The sequence below is a fragment of the Colletotrichum fructicola genome (genome assembly GCF_000319635.2).
Source record: "Colletotrichum fructicola Nara gc5 chromosome Unknown KSG_Nara_v1_contig02, whole genome shotgun sequence".
In the NCBI taxonomy this organism is placed as follows: domain Eukaryota; kingdom Fungi; phylum Ascomycota; class Sordariomycetes; order Glomerellales; family Glomerellaceae; genus Colletotrichum; species Colletotrichum fructicola.
Genome location: NW_027094052.1, coordinates 6,520,541 through 6,536,870, shown reverse-complemented (window position 1 = coordinate 6,536,870; position 16,330 = coordinate 6,520,541). Strand labels below are relative to the sequence as shown.

Here is a 16,330-nt window from a genome sequence, read left to right as displayed (position 1 = left end):
TCCTGAAATCGCCGGAAGTTCCTACTCTGATGGTACCCGAAGCTAAACAGCGTTCGAGGTGGGCTCAGTCTTCGTGTGATGATGCTCAGAGTAAGGCCGCTCGTCGCCCGACTTCTCCTTGTGCTGGCCGTCTCCGACAGCGGTTGCTTCTGTGGTTGTAGAAGCGCGGTGGAAAGCAGACTCGTCCTTCTGCTTGCGGGTAATGTAACCAGGAGGCACCCACTTGCTCGAAGAATAAGGCTTGACATTCGGATCGCTGTACATGCGGTCAACGTTCTCGAGAGAGAGACCCTTTGACTCGTACAGGAAGAACCAAACCAGCAGAGCGGCTGCGAGGTTGCAACCGGCGAAGACAAAGCCGTATGCATACGAGATACCGTCATCCGCGAAAGGCGTGAGGAATGAGATTAGGAAGTTGCCAAACCAGTTGCTAGCCGTCGCTAGCGATGCTTGCTTCGCTCTGGTTCTCAGAGGGAACAATTCTCCGATAACGCACCAGGCCATAGGTCCCCATGTCTATGTATGATAAGTTAGCACGATCTTCGCACAATGGTGGTATCAGAGTTGGGAAAACTTACGCCTGCAAACGAAGCAATGAACATGCACGCTGATACAATCATGACGATACCAGTGGTGCGGCTTGTGTCTGGGGGCACAGCTGTGCCAACGGACGCGAAGACCGCAAGCCAAGCAGCTTGCCACAAAGCACCAATGAACAACGGCCAACGTCGCCCGTACTTTTCTACAACATATAGGCCGTAAAAGGTGAGAGCAACGTTGACAGCTCCAAGAATGAGCTGTGTCATAATTGGGTCGTCGATACCGGCAGATTCGAAAATTGTGGCTCCATAGTAGAACTAGATACCATATTAGATACAACCCCAACCCTAATTGTATAGAAAAGCACTTACGAAATAGTTGACGCCACTAAGCTGTTGCAGCCAGTGAATAAACATGCCTAATAGGGTGCGGTATACGGTCTTGGGAATACCGGAGGACCCAGTGAAGCACTCAGCCCATGTTCCAGTTCCGGTCTTAGACTCTTCTTCGAGGACCTTGAACATTTCCTGAAGATCATTCTCGACGAGCTCATTGTTGGGGTCGTTCTTCATTCCACGCAGACGCGCCATTGCTAAACGTGCGCCGTCCCAATCGTGTCTGCCGGCGAGCCAACGAGGAGACTCAGGGACCACAAGAATGCCAAGTCCCAGAGGGCAGGCGAACGCGATGCCGAGACCGATAACGATGCGCCATGAAGCGTCTGACTCTTGAATGTTTCGGACGCCGAAGTTGATCAGGTTGGAAATCAGGATGCCGAAAGTGATCATGAGCTGGTAGGATGCGACGACGGCGCCTCGGATCTCCTTGGGCGAGCACTCGGACTGGAACATGGGCACGCCGACAGAGAGGTTACCGACGCCCAAGCCAGCGACAAACCTGCCCATCATCATGTGAACCCAGCTATTCATCGCGGTGATTTGGATGATGTTTCCGATGATGAATACGCAGACTCCGAAACTGAGGCTCCGTCGTCGACCCCACCAATCGGCCGTGTACGCTCCTGACAGAGCACCAAGCAGTGTACCAATGCTCATGAGCGAGACCATTAGGGACTGGGTAATAGAAACCCATGTTGGAATCCCGTTCTCTTCAGGGCCAGTTGCGAATCGTTTCCTGAAGTCCGTGAAGAGGAGCATGCCAGAGATCTGGCCAGTGTCGTAGCCGAAGAGGAATCCGCCTATGGACGTTACAACTCCGAGCACAAGTGCTTCGACACCGCAGTCGGCGCCATTGACGCGTATCGATCTAATTGCAAAGTTAGTGATAACATACTAGAAACAAACATCGGCAGATTGATGCACTTACTGCTTCCCCAAACCCATGATTGTGATGCGCTTTCGGGATGTGTTTTTGGTGGTCAGTCCGAAGTCAAAGAATTGCCTGCTGCAATAAGATGATGCAGAAGCAGTAGAGACCCCTAACCCTCAGGGTGACAGCATGTGACGAGAAAAAGGACAGCCCAGATGTTTGGGTAAGGTTGCTGTCAAAAGCAATAGGATTCAAATAGTTCAACCCGTATGACGTCTGTGTGTCTCCGACGCACCATGATGACTTTATACGCAGCCACATTTTGCAGTGTCGCAAATATGGTTAATTGTGGTCGCCTGACAGAAACAGCGATGGGAACGCTACCATGACGTTGCCCAGACGTTGTCCGACTCGTAGTCGGTCCTACCTGCTTGTCACTGGGGCGCAGACCGGGGAGCTCGAGAAGGCCAAGAAGGTGTGGGAGGACCGGGGGTGGGATGCGGAGCGGAGTGCGGGATGAAAATACGGAGTACGTCCTGTCTCCCTTTTCTTCCATGGGCGTGATCCAGAAGAAACGCCACGCGACAGGCCGAGAAAGCCTAGCATCCATAATCTGGGGAAAGGTGGCACATTCCACAGCCGCGGATGCAACCAACAAGTGAGCAGACGCGATGGATGTGACACCCAAACGTCGGGCAACCGTGCAGGCATATTGACAGAACTGTGATCAAACAGACGGATCAGACCAAAAGCACCTGTTCATCAGAATGATTTTGGCAGCATGCGGTTGGGTGACTTACTTTGGTAGGAGTGCGGCTTGGAGATCGGCCGCTTGGCTCTCGTCATTGCCGGCCGCACCGCAGGGATACGCGAGCCATGGCACACGGAATCGACGCGTGAAGCCAAGACAGCCACCATGCTGCCAAGGCGGAGTCGCGGTGAGCGATCAAATTCCACACGGTCGCGTTGCCAGAATTCGGTAAGAATCCCTCTTCAAGTTCTGGATGTCTACAGGGCGCTTGCGCTCCTACGCTCTAGGCCTTTTGCAAGCGGCTCCAGCACGGTGGGCCGAGTGTGTAACACCACGTCTCGGGATGAGCGACTGGAGTGATGCCATGACGATCGCGAGACCCTCACGTGCGAGTCAGCTAACGGTGCGCCCAGACTTGTTGCATTCTAATTGGAAAGCTGAACGTATCCTGAAGCCTTACCGGCGTCTTAGCATGTCCCGAGGGAGACTTGCTTACGCATTCGATCAAACAAGACTCGACCATGCAGATATCCAAGACTGTGGACTGCTGTTTAACGTTGGGAAAGTCCTGTGGTAAACTCGTTTACATCGATAGTTCGACTGATTGGAAGACGCTACCACTTGCTGAAGTGGCGGAGGGCCACTGCCAGTAGAATCTTTTAGGCATTAACTCCAGATACTAACGGCTTGCCTGCATGTCATTGTTATTTGGCAAGCCATCAATTTTCCCCAAATATCTCGATGGCAGGAAGTGCTGCGTCTCCGACTTTCCACTCCGGAGGCCCCAGACTCCTCCGCTAGTACGCCGGAGTTGTGTCCGGGGCCCCAGACATCATGCCCCGTTCTCCGCAGAATGAGATTAAAGACGAGCATAACGGTCCGATTCAGAAAGGGGCTCGCTTTTCTGGTCGCTGAAAACAACGGTCCGATTGACCTGGTTTTTGGTGGAGAACCCCATGGTATTAAATGGAGCTCTAATGGCTTGGCTTCTTGGTTTTACACGTGTACAATGAACATCTAAAAACAGTTTCTGAACTCTATGGATACCCGAGAATTCGCTGTTTGGTTATGAAAGGGTGTTGGGGGTTCTCAGTAGTGCCTGCATCTTTCAGTCCACGTATCGACACTCGACTGCTGAGACTGCTGTATCGTGTTCTTTTCACAAACTTTAGCTGAAGGGAACGCTGCCGCTGGTACCAGATGAGAGTTTCTCAGAAGCCTGCTGTGTTATGAAGTAGACGCCAGGTCTTCTGTACTTACCAAGAACTCTGCATCAGTTAACATTGCCAAATTTGACCTCTTGCCTGCTTTTGGTTTCTGACTTGGTCTGGGTGTCACAGTGTTTTAGAGCTCTAAGACTTGGTAGACGAATCTAGCAAAGAGCGGGTTCAACTTTTGATGCCAATCGCAATGCTAACGCATCAAACACAGACATCACACGGAGTGGACTTTGAGTTCTGCTTCTACTTGGGCTAGAATAGAGGTGTGTTAAAGAGACCAATGTTGCTGCTTATCCTAGGTGTTCCGTCCGTGGCTGGTAGCCGTGTTGGCTGAGTGGACCTGGCCACGATAAAATATTTCTCCGGTGGTATGGATATGGCAATTCAAACAAAACATTGTACTGTACGGTCACCTGATGAGTGTTCCGCGACAACAACGCTTCGAATAATCTTTCGAACGAAGTACAAAGAGCTTCAGAATGCCTTGTTTCTAAACACAATAAACAGCATTGTGCTTCGTGACAATGCCAAGGAGACGATAGATTCGAGATGGACAACGAAGGGTTTTCTTTGCCTTTGAACAATGAATTCATCATCACTCAAGTAAGTAATGCCATGGATCAGATTAAAGCAAGAGGGCCGCCACCAAATCCCGACTTTTCGAGAAGTATCAAACACAACCTCAAGACAATTAGACACTCATACCCGAAAGCGTGCCTCATAATCTTGCGGTATTCCGACTTGACGAAAGAACTATTTGAGCTCGGATTGCGAACTAGGTAGGGCCGGATACAGTTCTTCCAGCCGCCGGGTGTTTCACCAGTATCGAAAGCAGTGCCTTTTTCAGAGCCACACCATCGAACGAAACGCACACCACCTAGTGAGATGTCGAGAGACGGCGATAGTTTCGAGGTCGCCCTGCCGCTCTTCAAGCTGTATTTTGGCGAAGAACTGGTCGACTACTTTCTTTCAGATGTCAGATATCTGCAAAAGGAAACTGACATTATGAGGCAAATGTATATATCTGCAGCCCAGCCTCTGTACTCGCTACGAATGAAAGTTGCCGCCAAAACCGCGCAAGCCAAACTTGGGAAACTCCGAAATCAGCCGACATTGATGAAGAGGGCTGGAAGAAGGGTAAAACGCTGGGCAAATGGATCTAGTATCCTTTCATGGTGGCGGCATTTCAACAGACACGCACGAGACACCCCTGCAAGTAAGCTGGCCAGGGCTGAACTGTTTTGCAAACTATTTCCAGAACTCGACTGGAGAGCTGGTTCAAAACGTGAGCCTTGGTTTTACCTCTTTCTTCGCACTCATATTTACGCTTTGAAGGCCGGAACCACAAGGTCGAACGAAATCGTCGACGAGCCACTGCGGTGGTGCTTCCGCGCCGACTACCTCGTTGCGAATATTATTCGTTTACGAGACAGGGTTTGCCAAAGTTGCCTGACCTTTTCTTTCCAGGCATGGATGTGCCATGGCTCAGAGCCCTGGCAATTGTATCCCACCAAAACGGCTGCATTCGCTGATCTGATAGGCCGTTTTCGAGCCACTTCCATTTTCCCTCAATCCGGCATGGTGTATGAGAAAGATTTAGGAACAGGTGAGAGACAGCCAGAATCATTCGAGATAAGACTTCGACCCATTCGGTTCCTCGCGGCTGAAATGATGGATGCTTGCATACCACCTGCCGACTGGGACGCGATGTTGATTGAGATGCAACAACTTATTACTAGACTGGGAAGTTCTCACAAGAACAGCAAGATCTGTGCGCTGAGGGACCTACTGTAGCAATAATGCATAGGAAACTTCGGGAGGAATCAAGGGCGCAAAATTGGCTTAAGTGGCAGCAAGATGTAGGAATGGGAAGGACCAGTGGAGAAATATGAAGACGACGACCGTATTTCTTTTTTGGCCAGGCATGGGTGTGATATGTGAATCAATATGATTGTTATCGAATAGAAGCACCCAACATTGATATATCTCTTAGTAGGTTCCAGACATGACGGAAAGGCGACCACCGTCGGTGAGAAGAATTGAACCGTTAGAATAGCTTCCTGCTCGACTCGCGAGGTACAGAATGGCGCCGCTCATTTCCTCATCGCCACCGAATCTCTGAGCCGGGATGAACTTGTCATCACTAGGGGTCTCATCCTCTGGTTTTCTGTCACCAATGATTGAAGCAGCCATGTCGGATGGATACACTATAACGGTCAGATATCTTTTCCTTATGACTTTGACGGCTCTCAAGCTGGATTTCCTTCACAGGAGATGGGGTAAATGACTTACATCCTGGGGCGAGAGCATTGACGCGAATGCCAAACTTGGCTAGCTGGGTGCTGGAGTGCTTGGTGACATGCATGATCGCAACTTTGCTAGTCGTGTAAGGAGGCGTCGAGACCCGATGACGACTGAAGGCTGAAATGCTGGACGTGAAGATGACCTGGCTTTGGACAGTCGGGACTTTCCCACCAGGAGCGGGCTTTCCAAAACCACCCTTGAGCGCGTTCTTGTTGCCAGCGTCAAGCAGCTCAAGGAAAGCAGTCATCGTGAAGTACGCGCCCGTCACGTTGATGTTCAGCACATCGTTCATGTCTTGCATGTTGAAATTGTCGAACATTGTCTTGCGCGTCTCCGAGATGTTCTCATCCGGGTTGAAACGGACCGGAGGGCCCAAAACACCAGAGTTGGCAATCACAAGATTGACATAGCCGACCTCCGTGGTAACCTGGTCGACAGCGGCTTGGAGGTCACTCTTGGAACTGACGTCGCATTGAATCGGGACAAAGGCTGCATTGTCCTTGGCTGCCGCCTGCAGAACATCCAGACGGCGACCTAGGATGTAGACCTTCTGGGCTCCGTTGGCAGCCAGTGCCTTCGCCATAGTGAGACCGATACCTGTGATGATGACTCAATAAGGGGCTGCGGGGGTTGTGGCTGAGGTGGCTGGGACTCACCACTGCCTCCGCCAGTGATGACGGCGACCATGCCATCAACGCGAAAAAGGGTGCTCGAATCCATTGCTTCCGGTGTTCCGATGGGGATGTTGAGGTGATGTCTGTTCTGTGTTCCTTTGTTGACTGCACGCTCAAAGACGAGAATCACTGGCAGTTATATACCCGTTCCCCCTCATCCCAACAAGCTAATCATTGAAACGGACGTTTCCCAGGTACCCAAAGCCACATGTTCAAGACAATGACCGGACTTCAGCTGCAGACTAGGTTACACAGGATCAAGAGGCGATTGACCAATCACATCTTTTGCCTCTGGATAGATCTTACATCAGAACCTTAGCGGCGGCTGCAAGCTCCGACGACGGCCGACGGCGGCGGCGCTGCAATTGGTTAGACCAGCGGTTACAAATCAAGCCAGCAGTTTAGAGCATATGATGTGAATCCATCACTCCTTTTCGCATCATGAATATCTTCTCGATGCATGGGCCAAGCTCGATCGATCAAGGTAAGAGATGTCCTCGGCACTGCCTCTGATCATGGCGGCCGACAGTGGCACACGCAGGGCTACCTTCGCCGCCCAGGTATGCCTGACTTGCAAATCTCGGAAAAAGAAATGTGACAAATTGCTACCCAGCTGTGGATATTGCGGAAGGTAAGTTCGATCGTCAGAATCTACGTTTCCGAGTAGTAACGCGCCGCAAAGGAAAGGGCTGAGATGCCGTTATGTCCGTCGAGCGCCATACCCAGCCCACAAGTCAAAGCTCGCCGAGGCGCACTGCCACCGCAACTCAGCGAATGTGATCCTCACGGATATTCCATCTTCAGAATTGCACTTGTTCGTGCGAGTCCAAGGCCTGATACGAGACACTGGTCAATATGTGGACGGGATCAGTGTGCGCTATTTCGAGGGCCTTCATCAGTATCTGCCATTCATCTCCAGATCTCATTTTGAAGATAGCCTGATGTTTTCAGGGGTGTCTCCACCTGCAGAACTCTCAGTCCTTCTTTTGAGTATGTGCTTGGTTACATCTACACCAAAGTTGGGGAAGCGCATCAGCCATAGTCTCTCCGGCAAGCCTATTGACCTTGAGAGCCTCTACTTGGTTACGAAATCACTCCTGGCCCAGGTCCAAAGTCATTATCCTTGCTCACTTCGTTTGGTTCAGTCAAAACTTCTGGTATCTGTATACGAGTATGCAGATGGGCGTCCAGATCAAGCATTTGCGACCCTAGCTGGCTGTGCTCGACTAGCATATGCTGCGCGTCTTCATCAATGCCAGCCTCAAGCGTCATTGAGATCAGCTGGGCCTATATCAACTATCCATGCAAATTATCAAACGACTGACCATCATGGAGAATCTCAAGAGATTTTCAACACATGGTGGGCGCTTGTGATTTGCGAGCGGTAAGTTTCAATGCATCTCGGAGTGCCATACTTGCTGACTTCGAGGCCCTCGTAGATCAATCTTTTGTGAAGTGACAGTAGATGAGCAGCCACTTGTCACTCTCATGCCTAAAGATGACAGCGACCTTCCAGTGGAGATCCGGTGTGGTAATTGGTCCGATGTCAAAACTCAATGCTCAGTTTCGAGTTTGCCTGTGAACAATATTGAGGGCTTCGGTCGAGTTGCTCAAGCAACATGGCTAGTGAACAAGGTTCTTATGGCTTTCAAAGTATCCAATACAACTTCTCGCCTGACTCAACTTCGGGATCTTGACGCAACATCTCAAGAGTTTCTTGCTCAGCTTCTACAACAGCATCCAGGAAGCGGGGGTATCATGTGCGAAGCTATTTCAATCACTTTGAGGTAAGCAAGAAGTATATGTATGGCCTGCGCATTTTTCAATACTGAAAAAGGAAACAGAATGTTATTCAAATTGCATGATCACATACTCCATCAAATCCCCAACGACTGTAATGACGACGAATCAGTGCTCGAGACTTGGCGGATGCAATCACGCGCTGCACTTCGTGCTGCGACGAAGATGGTTGTCGAAATTGCTCAAGCACATGAAAATGCAAGCTCTTCTGCGTTCTCCTTCTTCACCATAGCTCCAAGCTACTCGTATCTTCTTCAAGTCGGCCTTAAGAATCTTCATAAACAGATTGAAGAGGGAAGATGCGACTGGCTTGAAAGTGCCGAGGGGCGTCTTCGCTCTGAGTTAGGCAGGTTTGAGACCTAGGCGTTTTAGTAATTAGCAGCCGGGAGGGGGCTAGTGGTCTGGATACAATTTCTCTTGAATCAGGGTCCAAAAGAACGAGCCCGAGATGCGAAACTTGCTGATCTCAAGTGAGTTATGTAAACTGTAAGAAGAGGAATTACAGCAGAATGGAGAAGTCTATCTATGTTACAAGATCTTTCTATCTATTAACCTGTTTCGCTATGATTCCCTCTAGTAAATACCCCAATCTCCGTTCAGCTTCAACTCAGGCGTGTTGATTCCCTGCTTCTCCTTCTCAAGTTCTTCCTGCATAGACCACGGCTCCCACTTGTGCCCTTCAGGAAGGTTCTTGTGTTCAAAGGGAGCACCGCTTTCGAGGTGAGCGCGCGCTTCCGCAAATTTCTTCGTTGCGTATTCTTCGGCATTGTGCGTCCAGATCCATTTTCCAAGACCCATTGGTCCACCAGGGGGTGCGTGCTTCATGACTTCCTCCATGCCTCCAAAGCGATGCATCTCACGCCTGTTTTCATGACCCAGACGTTGCAGAATGGATGCGCGGCGAAGGCTATTATTATAGTGTCAGTCATTATTACCAGTTACCAAAAGATTATTGCAAGACACATACCGTAAGAGTTCATGAATTTTGGTTCCGATGTCAACATTGGCCTTTCCTGCCAGTCGAAGACATTCGGGAAGCGACTGGGCATCTTCTAGTGCAGTAGTGGCCCCGGAAGTCGAAGACGGAATGAAGGCGTGGGCACTATCTCCAAGCTGGATGATGCGTCCGCCAGGGGACGTCCACTTGGTCTGAGGGTCTCGCCAGCACAACTTCCACTTGACGATACTATCCTCGGGAATGTTCTGAATGGCCTCAATGATCAAGGGGTCCCAATGCTCCGTGTCGGAAGCTTTGGGGAGCTGCTTGATAAAGTCCTCACTAGTGATGGTCTCAGACCAAGACTCTTGTGCAGTACCATCATCCTGGAAACTAGGTCAGCCACGTTGCCCACCTATATGGAACTTTGGGGGGACAAGGATAGCTTACTGGCATCGTGACGCCGACAACTATGCCGTCACTAGCGGCTGTAACAACACAGTGAAACGTATCGCTGAGACGTTGAACACACCTGATTAACTTCGTTCTTCGGCATAAACATATAGACTTCTTACCCCGAGTAGGCTCTCATGTCAGGCCTCTTGAGTGCCGCGAGCTTTTGATACAGAGCAGTGTTCTTCTCTGGGTCCAGGCGGTAGAAGATTCGGCAAATGACGAATCCAGTCGACACAGCCCGGATCACCTCTCCCATAACGGCTTTGTGCGACTTGGTGCCCAGGCCGTCTGCAGCAACGACAACATCCGCCGTAAATGTACGACCATCATCAGCGATAGCGCTGGCGACTCCGCTGTTGGAGTCTTCCGTGTAGTCAATGATGTTCACGCCGAATGTCACGGGAATGCCTAGACGTCGGCATTGCTGGTAAAAGATCTCGTTCAGGCCCGGACGGCTGACCATGCCTCTCACTCTCAGGGGCCAGGCGGCGTGGTGCGGAACATCAGACCGATTGTACTCGAATTCTTGTGGCGGCGCAATCAGACTACCATCGAGCCTTCGGAAGGAGCAGAAGTTGTCCCATGAATGGTCGTGGTAGTCCTTCAGCAGGGTTGGGTAGTATTTCAACGTGGTCCATGCTGAAGGCCCAATGAATAAAACGTCGCCTTAACGTAGCAAAGTTAGTACGGAAGTTGAGCCGTCGGTGACGTAGAAAACTGACCGATTGTTGAGTTCTGCTCGCTCTTCTCTAGAATGCTGACATTGTGTCCCTTTCTCCAACACTCAAGGGCCGTCAAGTAGCCTGCTGGGCCACCTCCGACGACCAGAACATTGATCCCGGTAGAAGGCCATTGTAGAACCCCATCGACAACAACACTTTCGTGAGTTGGTTCGGGGGCGTCGAAGCTTTTCACAGTCATGGTGGATGAGAAAGAGTTGGGGATGCCGGTGCAGAAAACGAGAGGTCGTGATCAATAGCAGGCGCTGTAAGGGACTTATACGTCTCGTAACCCTGTCCCTTCTGTCTATCTCCGGCTTATCGATCTTCCCTAGCAAGTTGGGCCACGTTGATGCCATCGCCGGTCTTGTGGGGCGGGCCACGGTGGAGGTGGGCCTTGCACGGCGTGGACATTTGGATTGAGACCGAATCGGTTCGGGACGTAATAAGGTGCCGACGATCTTCGAATTTCGGGAGCGCTATGTCGTTTTAGGAAATCCCGCAGACAAAATAACGGGTGTCGGCGCCAAGAGTCATTTGAATGCCTGTATTTCGCGCCATTATCCATGGCATTTTTGGCGCTTTAGGTGAAACCAGGAGTCATGTGTTCTTGGGATTGGGTGCAATGGTTCAACTGGAGTCCCGCGATATCGGGACCGACAGCTGCCAACTGAAGAGCCGCCCCTGTCATCCCGAACCTTAAGCCATCAGTAATTAAGCCCACGTTGCCTAGTTCATGAGGTAGAGGCCCACTGCTCAACCTTTCCATCTCCCCTCGAAATACTGGTCATTCCCATGAAGAAGCTCGCTCCGTAGTTCTCACATCTCTAGTCTTCTTGATCCGGACAAATACCGCATAATTACGGGATATACCTTTCTCTACCCATGCCAGCCCTGATCCCATCACAGGCTGAAAAGCCGATTATCAAGAAAGTGGAAATGCTCAGTCATCTTGGCAATAGTTTCCGCTTGTCGAACACGAAGTAATCGATCTGCTCTAAAGATCTAAGGGCTTCTCATTATTGGGCAAGGTATGCTTTGGAACAACTTGAGAGTTCTGTCCGGTCCTCACGCGCGTCGGATGCATGATCTTGCACCTGCAGGAGTAGGTCTGTCATGCAAGGAGATGCCTCTCCATGCACTTGATAAAGGCTTCGAGTGGGTGAGAGCTACGAGCTATCATCTCAGTTAAATATTTCCATCAACGGAATGCCTTTGGCAATTTTCAAGTCTCTAACGCCTGCTTTGTTGCCCCCACAATGCCCCTCTAGTGACTGGGGGCTTCAAGTCAAGTATCTAGAAGAGTATCTTTACTCAATACACAGAAAATTCCACCAAAGTACGTCATTCAATTGCTCATCATACAGACCATTGCTGACGATCATTCGCGAAGTATCTCACCGGGAACTCGTCAAGCTAAGGTGAGCGGCATTAGCGAAAACGATGCCAGGTGGATTTCCTTTCGGACTGCCTACCCTTTGGCATCATCAGGCAAAGTAATATCAGACGAAAGGAGCTTTTGGTGTCTACCTTCGGGATATGTATTCCGATCTTAAAGGCTGGCGCCCGTAAAACCTAACTTGCTCTGCTATTCTATAGACCAGATTTCCTCGTAAACCGCCTACCCTTTGATGCAATCAGGCAAAGCCATACGGCAGTCAAAAAGGTGCGCCGACAGGCATCAAACTGTGAAAACAAAGTTAGAAGGAGAAGAGTTAACTAGGCAAAGTAATGGCAGATGAATTAAGCTTGTGATAATTCCCTTCGGAATCTGTATCCCGATCTTGGAGGCTGGCCGCTGTGAAAACCGATGTGCTTTGCCATCTTATGGACCTGGAGCAAGCCTATGGTAAACTGATCATGAGCAACTACGACTAGATCTTTCATCTATCTGGAGATCTGTCCACTCTAGGTGCTCTCCACCTCCAGTCCCGACACCCTGAAAAATCGGGAATGCGTGTGAGAGGTGATAGGAACATCACTAGTACGCCCGTGACGCTCTTATTGTTACCATGCACTCGCTTGCTGCATCATCCCAGTCTGCTACTCACACTGATCTATTGACGGATGCCAAGGTTCACAGAAAATACATCAGCTACACGGTGGAGCAGCACACTCCCATCTAGGGCTCACGCGGACTCAGTGACATGTTACATACGCGAAGACATGTGAGAGAACCTATATTTACTAGTCATCAATTTAATATCACGTCCGGGTACCGTAGAATACCGCTTCTGGGAACATCAGAATCTCTGATGGTATCATTCTGCACTATGTTAACCGGAAAGATCCCAACCAATACAGGCAGGAGACAGAGCACTCTCGCCTAGGAGCCACACGATGACATGACGATTGCTACAAGCTAGTTCGAATCGGCCGCGAGATCTTTCGCTTTAATAAGATTACACTTCGTCCGATAGTTTGTGCTTGGTTTCGAGATTTCTGTACGCTCATTCTCTCTTTACAAACGATTTTGACTTGATAGATTGCCTCACGGACGAAACAGTAAGCCAACTGGCGAGCGAATTCTTGATTGATCGCAGACACGACGGAAAGGCCCCAAGGAATAACTTGTAGCTCTGATCTGTACAATATCTTCGATCTCCGAAGCTGAACACGGCGCATTATTGAAATTTGGGCGGGATCGGAAGGGACCGAGACCAGTCTTTAACGAGCACGAGGTCAAGGTGGCACCCTGAACTTTAACCACAGTTGTGGCTATGTCGCTGCATAACATCGAGCTTAAACTAAGCCTTAACTTTTCAGATCGACTTTGCTTTCGTATGAAAGCTGCAACGGCCTTTGCGTCTGAAGTTGGGGTTCATTGAGCATGTACTCGGCAACATGCCGACTGTAGCACGTCGCTTCCAGCTTAGCCCAATTAGAACGGAGCCGAAGTTCATAGCGCAAAAGTCAATTGGCTCTTTCCACTACTAGAGTAATCGAGCAACGTTGGTTGGCCATTCCTGCGTAGTGATCTCAACCCCCTCACTCTATATCCCGGACACGCACGTCACAGTGGAGACACCAACACGAACATGGGCCAAGGTGTGAGCTTCATACGCTTCAAAGCAATTTCTTCTGAGCGCTGGTCTATCATTGGATATGTCTAGACTTTCCGAACTCGAGTAGTCTCGTTGAGACTCTCCAAAGGCCTCTTGGCCTGTTTTAACTATTCAAAAAATGACCGCTCATTCACACAAAGTGTATCCATCAAAGTATATCCCAAACGCCGTGCCTCTGGCAACTGATTGTGTCCCAGGGCGGAATGCCTAGCCCATCTGATATCATACCCGGTCGTAATGTGACAATTTTGGTTGTCTACCACTTGATGACCCTGGAGGGGAAGTACTCATCAATGAGCTCCATGTAGTAAGGCTAGAAGCATGTTAGTGTGTGATGCATGAGAGGTGAGACTTTGGAAACGTACCTTGAGCTCCTCGACGGAGGGAGCATCGTCGCTCTTGCTGTACAGGTCGTAGGGGTTGAAGGCAAGGACGGCCTTGAGGAGCTCCTCATCGCCCTCCTTCATGAACTCGCGGTAGGCGCCCTCACGGTGCCAGGGGTAGAAGGAGTGGTAGCGGATCATGGCAAGAGCCTCGCGGGGGAGCTTGGACTGCTCCTTGCAGACGGTGTACATGTACTCGTCGTGGCCCCAAGAGATCATGAGGTTCTCGATGCCGCAGCCGGGCTTGTAGATGCCGTGCTTGGTGCTGTAGACGGGGTGGTGGATATCGGGGTTGCCCTCGAAGGTGGTGGGGAGGACGATGCGGTTGTCGAAAGCGCAGCCGACGGGGAAGGTGTCGCCGACGACGTCCCACTGACCCTCGGCGCCGTAGAAGAAGAGGAGCTTGCCGAGATCATGGATCAGGCCGGTGAGCTGCATCCAGCGGGGCTTGCCGTCGCGGCGCATGGCCTCGGCGGTCTGCAGCAGGTGCTGGATCTGGGAGAGCTCGGTGTCGGGGTCGGAGTTGTCGATGAGGGTGTTGAGCTTCTCCATGGCCTCCCAGATGGTCATCTCCTCGCGGCAGGGCTTCTTGCCGGTGAGGTCGATGGCGAACTTCTCGCGGGCGGCGAGGTTGTACTCGACGGTCTGCTTCTCATGCTGCTCCTTGTAGAAGTTCTTGACGCGGTCGCAGGCGTCCTCGTACTGGCGGAAGGCGGTCTTGTCCTTCTCGGAGTCGAACTTGGAGTCCTCGTAGGTGGTGTCGTCGGACTGCTTGTTGAGCTGGTCCTTGAGGATGTTGACCTCCTCGACGAAGTCGGTGGTCTCCTCCAAGTCGTGGCCGTTGGTGGGCCTGACGAAGGGCTGAGCGACGGCAGCGGCCATTGTGAATGGTGTGAAAGAAGATGGAAAATTGCCTAGAAAAAGCAATACACTGAAGATGAAGAAGAGTTGGGTTTCCTCTCAAATGGTATCACTGAAAATGAGAAGACTGAATTGGTGATGAACAAGAAGATCTGGAGAGGCTCTTCTGGAGGCAGTCTTTAAATATGTTGTTGATGGCAAGACAAGACCGGCAGATAGAGATGAGAGATTGGTATGGAGGACGACAAAACGATGGAGGAGCAGTCCCGGAAACGCCATAGCAGACTGGAAAATCTCGGAGAGAGCGAGTGACATGTGTCGCGGGGCACGCATGGCGGGGGAGACAGGTACCTCCTCATGCCGGTTTGACGTGAAGTTTCGTACCTGTCAAGCCAACTTGGCTAAGCAATCCGAAAACCTACCATTTCCCGCCACGGCCATGTTCCCGCTTGGCCGTGCCTCGTGGATCATCGTGGTGATGCCCGTGGAGCAGGAAAGACGGGGCGAGATTCAGATCTGTGGAGAGCGTTGCGATGGAGGCGTCGAGGAATTGGGAATTTCAGGTTTTGGATGGACGAACAAGGGCAAAATCGCCGGCCAGTTTCCTGAATGAGGCACATCCTTTTTTTCGAGGGCGTCTCCAATTTTTCCAGAACTCTTCAAGAATTCCCTCTTTCGATCATCACATGACTTGGTCGCAGCTTTTGTCTGCCAAGCCATGCCTCTTTGGGACCGCTGGAAAACACCAAGAATCCCGCGCTCGCAGTTCTGGGAAATTATTCCCGAAATTCCTCAACCACATCCCTGCAACTCCAACGCTTCCTCCACACCATCATCCCGCTTCTCCTCCACGCCAACCGCCATCCGGGAAGGCCTCTGAATGCAATGTGACGGCGCCTTGCGTCTCTCCCTGCGGCGAAGCTTAATTCACGCCCCGCCGCATCATCATGGGATTCGCAGACTATTTTTGAAATTCCCTCTTTCGAAGTACGCCTCCCGGGATCCCATGCAGCGCATCTCCATCCCCGCGGGATCCCCTCCTGGATTCAGTAATGGCTTCCCACTGATTGGGCGTTCACGAACACTTCACACTTGCCGAAGGGACCCTTGCCAAGACGCCCCTCACCGTCCCAGACGTCTGCAATCTCTTCCAGGCCAACTGCGTCTCCAATACGGGCAGAGTCTGACATCAACTCTGGGTCATCTCATCGGGGCCTCCTTCCTAATATCGCTCTTCGTGGAAGTTGAGGGCGAGCCAGCCAGCCCAACCCCACGCCGCCCGCCCCAGACATCCCCGCGATAATGTCTTGCCAACCAACACTCTGCAATAGCTGTCATATTCACGCTCAGG

The 16,330-nt window shown here is 51.0% G+C and overlaps 4 protein-coding genes across 4 annotated transcripts; all 4 read right to left on the bottom strand.

Annotated features, from left to right (window-relative positions):
- Positions 1 to 42: 42 nt before the first annotated feature.
- On the bottom strand, positions 43 to 1,883 carry ght6 (High-affinity fructose transporter ght6; the record flags this gene model as incomplete). Its single annotated transcript, XM_032022105.1, has 4 exons — positions 43 to 516; positions 579 to 857; positions 912 to 1,806; positions 1,867 to 1,883. 4 exons carry the CDS (start codon positions 1,881 to 1,883, stop codon positions 43 to 45), a joined length of 1,665 nt encoding a protein of 554 aa, XP_031881034.1.
- A 3,886-nt stretch (positions 1,884 to 5,769) lies between these two features.
- On the bottom strand, positions 5,770 to 6,804 carry SAT3-2 (Short-chain dehydrogenase/reductase SAT3; the record flags this gene model as incomplete). Its single annotated transcript, XM_032022104.1, has 3 exons — positions 5,770 to 5,987; positions 6,073 to 6,681; positions 6,741 to 6,804. The coding sequence occupies 3 exons, from the start codon at positions 6,802 to 6,804 to the stop codon at positions 5,770 to 5,772; spliced, it is 891 nt and encodes a 296-aa protein (XP_031881033.1).
- Positions 6,805 to 9,131: 2,327 nt separating this feature from the next.
- Positions 9,132 to 10,872, bottom strand: fsr3-3 (FAD-dependent monooxygenase fsr3; the record flags this gene model as incomplete). Its single annotated transcript, XM_066151315.1, has 5 exons — positions 9,132 to 9,465; positions 9,526 to 9,881; positions 9,946 to 10,009; positions 10,071 to 10,617; positions 10,674 to 10,872. 5 exons carry the CDS (start codon positions 10,870 to 10,872, stop codon positions 9,132 to 9,134), a joined length of 1,500 nt encoding a protein of 499 aa, XP_066009387.1.
- Positions 10,873 to 13,991: 3,119 nt separating this feature from the next.
- Positions 13,992 to 15,000, bottom strand: CGGC5_v004639 (putative inositol oxygenase; the record flags this gene model as incomplete). The annotated part of the gene is made up of 2 exons (XM_032022102.1): positions 13,992 to 14,048; positions 14,101 to 15,000. 2 exons carry the CDS (start codon positions 14,998 to 15,000, stop codon positions 13,992 to 13,994), a joined length of 957 nt encoding a protein of 318 aa, XP_031881035.1.
- Between the last annotated feature and the right edge of the window lie 1,330 nt (positions 15,001 to 16,330).